This window comes from Aegilops tauschii, chromosome 5 (assembly GCF_002575655.3).
Source record: "Aegilops tauschii subsp. strangulata cultivar AL8/78 chromosome 5, Aet v6.0, whole genome shotgun sequence".
Lineage (NCBI taxonomy): Eukaryota > Viridiplantae > Streptophyta > Magnoliopsida > Poales > Poaceae > Aegilops > Aegilops tauschii.
In genome coordinates, this window is record NC_053039.3 from 374,096,623 (window position 1) to 374,105,085 (window position 8,463).

General features: G+C 50.5%; 1 protein-coding gene across 1 annotated transcript; it reads right to left on the reverse strand.

The window, feature by feature from the left end:
• Window positions 1-1,537: 1,537 nt before the first annotated feature.
• Window positions 1,538-4,432, reverse strand: LOC109778454 (purine permease 3). Its single transcript, XM_020337005.4, has 2 exons — window positions 3,516-4,432; window positions 1,538-2,123 (listed from the first exon to the last, which is right to left on the reverse strand). Exons 1-2 carry the CDS (start codon window positions 4,266-4,268, stop codon window positions 1,794-1,796), a joined length of 1,083 nt encoding a protein of 360 aa, XP_020192594.1. The 5' UTR covers window positions 4,269-4,432; the 3' UTR covers window positions 1,538-1,793.
• Window positions 4,433-8,463: the final 4,031 nt, after the last annotated feature.

Here is an 8,463-nt window from a genome sequence, read left to right on the forward strand (position 1 = left end):
CATCGTCCCCTTCCTAGGCCTCGCCGTCATCCACCGCCCTGGTGCTCTCGGCGCGGTGTGGTCAACGTGGTCAAGGAACGGCTTCCATCGGACATGAACTGTACGTGGAGAGGCTGACAGCTGGGTCCACGGCCGCAGCAAGGAACTGCCTCCTTATTACGCGCAAAATAATTATTCCTGCACCTGACAGCGGGGACCCACTGACGGGCCACCGTATTTCGCGAAAAAAAACATTTCCCCCCTGACTGCTGAGACCTACCAGCTACATCTTCGCACGCAAGGAAGTGCGTCCGGGCAAAAAAAACGATTCGCCCCCCTGACTGCTGGGACCCACCAGCTACATCTTCGCACGCAAGGATGTGCCTGACAGTCGGGACCCACCTGGTCGAAGCGTACGTAGCGTTGTCGTTCTGGTCGCGAATGTGTACGTACATACTGGTCGATGTAGAGGCGCGCACGTGTCGTAGTAGAGACGCGCACGTAGCATGTACACGTACGTACAGCGGCCAGGGTGCAAGAAAGTAAATACGGCCATGTACGTACATACGGGCGGGGTCTCGAACGCCTACTCGCGCGTACGTACGGCCAGGGCTCGTGTACATGGCTGGGTCAGAACGGAGAAACAGCGTCGTCGTCGTGCTCATGGGGAGCCAACCGGCTGGGTGGAAACGGAATGCGTCGTCGTGTTCATCGGGAGGGCTTGGACGGAACAGCCGATGGAAACGAGGCCTGGCGTACCGCAGAACGGAGGAAACGGCCGTGTGTTCGACCGGCCACGGTCGAAACGGGATCCTGTTCATCAGGAGGGGTCTGGCGTACTGCAGAACGGAGGAAACGGACCTCCTACGGTCGAAACGGGGTCCTATTCATCGGGAGGGGTGTGGCGTACCGCAAAACGGAGGAAACGGACTTGTGTTGGAGCTCTACGGTCGAAACGGGGGTCCTGTTCATCGGGAGGGGTGTGGCGTACCACAAAACGGGACTCCACGGGATACTGTTCATCTCCACCGTCGACCCCCTCCAGCCTCCACGGGCTATTGTTCATACACCGTCGACCTCCTCCAGCCTCCACCTGCGATTGTGCATCCACGGGCTCCGGTTCATCCAGCCTCCACCGGGAACTGTTCATCCAACCCCCCCCTCCCCCCCAGCAACGCTCACTGTTCATCCAGAGGCAGCATCGATCGTCTTCAGTTAGCAGCAGTAGCGAAGGAATCGCTCGATCGGGTTCAGTTAACAGTCATCGATCGATCGCTCGGGTTCAGTAACGCGTAGCCTGCAGTGCAATCGCTCGGGTTCAGTTAGAGCCCAACGCCTCGCACCCACGCGCGTGCGTGTACGAGAGAAACGCGCATCGCTCGGTCCCGACCACCCACCGTAACCGGAAACACCCCAATATTTTCCTCACCCTCGCTTCTACCACGGTTTTGTGGGATCCTTCTCCTGCTTTATGTGATGGATACACTCAAAGGCCACTTGAGCATTATCGGTGATCATACGTCTTGGAATGAAAGCACTTCCAGAGGGAGAGATAATATCATTCAGAACTGGCCTAAGCCTGTTGACTAGGCACTTTGGAATAACTTTGTAAATAACATTACATAAGCTAATAGGATGAAAATCAGTATTTTTTTACTGGCAGGTTCTGAAATTTTGGGTCATGACAATAACCGTGCCATTTACCACTGGTGGCAGGTTACCAATGCCTTACGAGTAGACAAGCACAACAATCCAAATCACAATTCATGGAAGGAAAACATAAAATGAGTTTCCAAATCAAAGTGTACTATTAGTCACGAGGCTTGGGCATCCAAGGCCGCTTTCTTCTTGGCCGCCTTGGCGTCGCTGTACTCGCCGTAGGAGTAGGAGGCGAGGCCCCAGAGCGAGAGCGCGAGCGCCACGCCCTTCTCGCTGGTGAACTTCTCGTGCAGGAAGATGACGGCCAGCACCTCCGTGACCGGGATGAAGACGGCGATGAGGATCCCGGCGAACAGGGTGTGGACGCAGAAGATGACGCCCACGGCGCCCAGGAAGAAGAACTGCCACAGGATGGCGCTCCACACCAGCACCGTGTAGTACCGGGCCTCCCCCAGCTCGAATGCCTGTGCTTCCCTTGAGATCGCCTGCACGCACGCACCACACACACAAAACATCAATTAGTATGTGCGTCTGCCTTATCGTTTTATAGTGTCTAACTATGGTAACGCTGGCGCACTCAGTTACTGTCTGAGGTAGCTGTCCATATATGAGCCGTCCATCGAGAGGAGGAGGATTTGCTATCCATGAGACACTTCCTGGTAGTATTACTTTTTTACTCCCCTGCCCCATTTTATTAGAAGGAGGAAACAAAGATATTGACTGTTCACAGCGCTCGACCAAGCCAAAGTAGCTGAGTCAGATAAGTACCAAAAGCCAACATAGCCAACATGTACTAGCTGGAATGCGCTCGCAGATAGAAGCTTTGTCGATCTTCCGGGATCTTCCTCCTAGTATCTTCTTTCTTTTATAGGAGGATGTGATTATCCATGATTCGCTTGTACAAAGAAAGCCTTTCCATCTGACTGTTCCACGTTGGTTTTGCATCATGCCTAGCTAGCTTTTCCTATTACTAAAAATCACGCAGCAATGTGTCTTATATGACGATCGATTGGTGGTGGGCCACGGGCACTGCTGCACAGTTATGGACGACAGAGCAGCTGAGCCTTTCATCACATCTGATGCGTGCGTGGATTTGCACCTTTGGATCGATCATCGGTCGTACGTGCAAGGATCGTGCAGGGACTGTCTGTCAAATTGTGTCGCCCAGATATCATTGTGTCGTGCAGAAATTGTGCGTGGCACTATTAAGCGGGCGGTCAAACAACCTTTTTCCTGTGTGGGTACTGGGGTCTAGATCGATGATTCCTTGGTTTTCTTCACTGAAACCGTGTGGTATCACCACTTAGAGCCAACGGCCATTCGCGTAATGTCGCTTTTCGGCTGCAGCTGCGACGATGATGGCATCCAGGAAAAGAGGGGCTAGGAAGCAACGGCCGCCTGTAGCCACCATCAATAACTTGATTCCCGTGGGTTGCGATCGCTCGTTGTACGAGCACGACGGAACAGCTAGCTAGCTACAGCGCCTCCACGTTACCGGATCAATATGCTCGACCGGGCTCTCGTCGTTTTCAGCATGATCACGATTCACAGGCTAGGCTCAGAGAGCCTGCGCCAATAATTGCTTGGGTCCAATTGGAACGGACGGCGTGGATCGTTTTCGGCATAGCCGTCCTATTGATGCCAATCGCCGTCTGGTCCAAGGCGAAATCATTCGGGGGAATTCAAGTGCCGATGGCTCTGTACTGCCCAGGGGAACTCTGGGTCAGGGTCGTTGCCGCTAGGCGCTGCTCAGTCACGAGTCGGCCACGACCCGTCTCCATGCATGACCCAAGGAAGGAAGAGAAACTACCGTGGCATACTCCTATCCTGCTCCTAGTAGAGTGTGGAGAGAGGGGTGAGTGACATGGGCACCGCACCTGGAAATCGTTGTTGACGATCATGCCGACGGTGCAGAAAGCGGTGGCGAAGAAGCCCATCACCAGCTGCATCTCCATCACCAGCGCGTACGTCACCACGCGCCCGCCGCCCGCGGCCCGCTTGTAGGTCAGCTCGATCAGCGGCAGCACCAGCCCGTACAGCGCCGCGGCGGCCAGGGTCAGCAGGAACCCCAGCCAGTACTGCCCCTTGCTCACCCCGGCGGGGCGGTCCGAGGACACGTGCAGCCCCAGCACCACGGCGCCCACGGTGAGCAGCGCCACCGCGTTCACCGACAGCGCCGTCAGCCGCTGCCGCACGATCAGGAACGCGAAGAAGACGGTGAAGGCCAGCTGCGTGGAGATGAGGATCGCGGAGGTGGACACGGGCACGAACGACAGCCCGTACGCGTACAGGAAGTCGTCGGCGCCGGTCGCCAGCCCGAGCCCCGCGGCGGCGAGCAGTATCCTCGGCGGGGTCAGCACCACCAGCGCGCTGGGGTCCTGCGCGCGCCGGCTCAGATAGGAGGCCGCCACGGGGAGCAGCAGCAGCGGCCAGCCGCCGGTCTCGAGCCACGCCGAGAGCCACTTCCGGTGCCCGCCCTTGCTGAAGTAGAGGCGGCTCAGGAGCGGCCCGCCCGTGGTGCCCAGCGTGAGCATCCCGCAGTTGAGCGCCACCAGGAACCGCTGCATCGCCTTGCCGCGCGCCGGCGGCGCGGGGCGCTGGTCGGAGTCCTTGGGCGCCTCCACGTCCATGCCTACGTTGCGAGGGTGCGCCTGCGCGTGTCTGAGTGCTGGGTACGGTAGCTGGATGGCGCTTGTCTAGGACTCCATTTTTGGAAGCTAGTGCGCACCGCGCTTTGGAGACAACGATGGCGCCGGCCGGCGGGCTGAGGATATGAATTGAGAAAGGTTTAGCTACTGACATGAGTTTGCCACTGATTTGTACATTAATTGCCAAGCAATAATGCTACTACAGCTACTACAAAGATCTACAAATGTTTTACTTCCTCTTATCCAAATTAATTGATGCACTAGAACTTTGATATAAAATCTCTACTTCTAAAAAAGAGTTGGTTTACCTCCCGCCTACCCTATATTATGCCCACAAGCGTCATACAAGCAATCTTTTGCTGAAGCGCATCCACAACTAGGACCGGCTCATTTGACGCATGCATTAACTCAATCAAATCAAATCTTAACAAACTCTAAACTAAATTTTAACTTTATACCCAAACCAAATCAAATCTTACCAAAACATCAACTATAATCAAATTTGACTGGCCGATTTGACGCGTGCATTAACTCAATCAAATCGGCACTTTCAAAACAACATCATGCATCAACTCATCCAAATCAAATCTTAACAAAATCTCAACTAAATCAAACTTTCCTTGCCTTCTCTTGCTCATACCCGAGTCAAATCAAATCTTACCAAAACATCATCTATAATCAAATTTGGCTGGTCCATTTGACGCATGCATTAACTCAATAAATCGGCACTTTCAAAACATCATCATGCATTAACTCATTCAAATTAAATCTTAACAAAATCTCAACTAAATCCAAACTTTCCTTGCCTTCTCCTGCTCATACCCGAGTCAAATCAAATCTTACCGAAACATCATCTATAATCAAATTTGGCTGGTCCATTTGACGCTGCTCATGTTCTTATTTTGCGGGTTTTTCCTATGTTTTGATTTTTGATTTCCTTTTCTTCTGTGTCATTTTTTCTATGACCAATCTATTACTTTTTGCTCAGATCAAAATCGACACTTTTCCAAAACAAAATCCAACCAAATCGGGACTTTTCAAAACAACGTCATGCATTAAATTAATCAAATCAAATCTTATCAAAACATTAAATGTAATTAAAGTTGGCCGGCTCATTTGACATGTGCGGGCGTTTTTGTTTTTCGTTTTTTCTTCTACATTTTGTTTTTTGTTTTTTTATATTCCATTTTTATGGCGAACCTATTATTTGTGCTCGGCATACTATCATAATTGGTACATAATTGTACACCACGGTGAGTCAGTAGCATCCCCTCCATTCCGGTTAAACCTCACCCACCGATTTTTTTTATCACACTAATTTATTTAAACCATTTTTAGCCCAATCATCTACTTAATCTGGTTTTTATCTGCTAAATCTACGCAAATTATGCAGATCGATCTTCGATATATTATGTCGTTATGGAAAGGAATCAATCACGGTGATCTCTAATCAATCTTTAAAAACCAAATCTATGAAAAGAGTCAATGTTTGATAATACAAGGCAACATTTATGAAAAGGAATCAATCACATGTCTATAATCTCTTCCTTTGTTATTAAAGGGAGTCTATTATAAAATGGCAATCTGTAATAGTCCTTGTTGGTACCCATGACTCCCAGCAATCGAAGGGACACCCCACCGGTATTTTTATCGTTCCACTCCCACCAGTTTTATTGATTTATTTTATTCCTCATCTAGCCCGCACCACACGAGCCTCTCTTCCTTCTCTTCAGCGGTTGATTCCTCTTCATGTAGGGATCCTTCTATAGAATGAGGTTGCGCCCCCACCACTCGACTCCTCCTCTCCCCTTGACTAGGGTTTATATATAAAGCTACATGCAACACGATGCGCACCTAACTATGGATGTCACCCATCTTCCGCCATGGTGAGCGACCCCGACCACCGACAGCGATGTGTGCCCGCTCTACGACAGCTCGAGGACCAGCCAGGAAGGGGGAGGTGGAGGAGTTGTGGTGTCATGCTCTTCGCCGATGATTGAAAGTCGCATGCCCTGTAGTACCCGCTCGATTGAGCTCCTCCACACTCGCCTCTTATGTTGTTGATGTGTCGCAGGAGCCTCCATGGAGGTGGCGGGCAGAGAATATGAAAATTGATGTATGACGGCAATAGAATTGTTGTCGATTACACCACTTTATGTTTCTTGGAATTGAATGGTTTGTCATAGAATATGAAATTTGAGTATGACAGTTGTTCAGCTGAAAATAATCTGGTGAGCAATAATAAAATGAAGAATAGCTTCTCGAACATTCCTATCGGTGGTGGCAGCCATAGCGGCATCGCGGAGCAGCGGGTGGTGATGGCGGCGACCGCAACATCTCGGGGCGGTAGGTGGCGACGGCAGTCCTAGGCCAGTACGTGGGCAGAGATGCTCCTCACATCTTGCGTCTGGATCCGCTCCATTCAGCCGTGCCAGAGCTCCTCGGACGTTCCTCGTGACGGAGGCAGCGAGCTACCTATGGATGTCACCCTTCTTCGCCATGGTGAGCGACCTCGACCCCCGATAGTGATGTGTGTCTGCTCTGCGGCGGCTCGAGGACTAGGCGGGAAGGAGGAGGTGGAGGAGTTGTGGCGTCACGCCCCCCCCCCCCCCCCCCCGATGATTTAAAGTCCTCTGCCCTGCAGCACCCGCTCGATTCAGCTCCTCCACACTTGTTCCTTCTATTGTTGATGTGTCGCAGTAGCCTTCACGGAGGCGGCGGCTGATGAATATGAAATTTTATGTTTGACAGTAATAAAATTGTTGTAGATTTAGCCCACTTTGTGTTTCTTTAAATTAAACGGGTTGCCACAGAATATGACATTTGAGTATGACAATTGTTGAACCGAAAATAATCTGGCGAGTGATAATAACATGAAGAATAGCTTCGCGAACATTCCTCGCAGTTGTGGCGGCCATAGCGGCATCACGAAACAACGGGTGGTGATGGCGATGACCGCAACATCTCGGAGCGGTAGGTGGCGGCGGTCCTGGGCCAGCGTGTGGGCGGAGATGCTCCTCACAGCCGGCACCTGGATCCGCTCCATTCAGCCGTGCCCGAGCTTCTCGGTCGTTCCTTGTGACGGAAGCTGCGACCGCGGCGTCGCGGAGCGACGGGTGACGGCGTCCAAGGTCATGCACGCTGGTAGACATGCTATTTAAGAGGGTTTTTTTGCTGGATATTATTTAAGAGGGTCTATTTTTCTAAAGAAAAAAGATCTTGTTCTTTTCTTTCTATACAAGATTTTGCACCTTCATAGAGTTTATGTTTCATTTTAGTTTGTTGTGAGTGGTATTGCTTAAGTTCTCTTTCAACTAAATGGTTGCCATCGAAGAAAGATCATCACGGCTCTCTTGCAATATTTATGAGATTGCATCTAGAAAGGGGTTCATCGACTCAATATGATGTTTCTTACAATTACAAAAATACATCATATGATTTGCTTCTCTTTCCCTTTGGAAGTGCTTTAATTTGGCCTTCCTATTTGATCGTCAAAACATAAGCATGCTAGGGAATCACAGTGGTCAATGGAAAGGTGGGATATGGAAGAGGAACTTTAGCACTTGTTGTAATGTGCTCGCGGCATTTCTCTCCTTCTACCGTAAGGACACGGGCATTTCTTTGCCACTATATACCCATGGCGAAGGTGAGTTGGGAGTTATCTGGTTTTAAAGGAGAGGGCTCCAGAGAGAAATGCCCTGCTACGGTGGGAAGCCGAGTGGGAATGAAAGAATCTGGCTCAAAAGAGGAAGGGTGTGTCGTGGGATGGGGTTTTTGTGTAGGACTCGCGTGTTGGAGATAACATGGCGGATCGTTCGGACAACCACATTTCTCCACCACATATGGTCTGGATTTGGAGGGAGCCCGGACTGTCTAGACAGTTGAATTTTGGGGAACCTGTTGGGCACCCGTACACGCCCAGACATATAAGATAGAAATGAGCTTCGACCTTGGAGACAACCTTAATCATTTGTTTGATTCATTTATATGTATTGCAGCCCGTAGCAACGCACGAGCGTTTTACTAGTTATACTAAGTGTGCGTCAATTAATATGGATCGGAGGAAGTACTTAACTTTCCAAACTATAATTCTCTCCCCTCTCAATTTAACCCCTTCATCCCCTATTACCAATCATAATCCTTAACATCAGCTTGTTTGTAAAAGTTTCAAGTAACT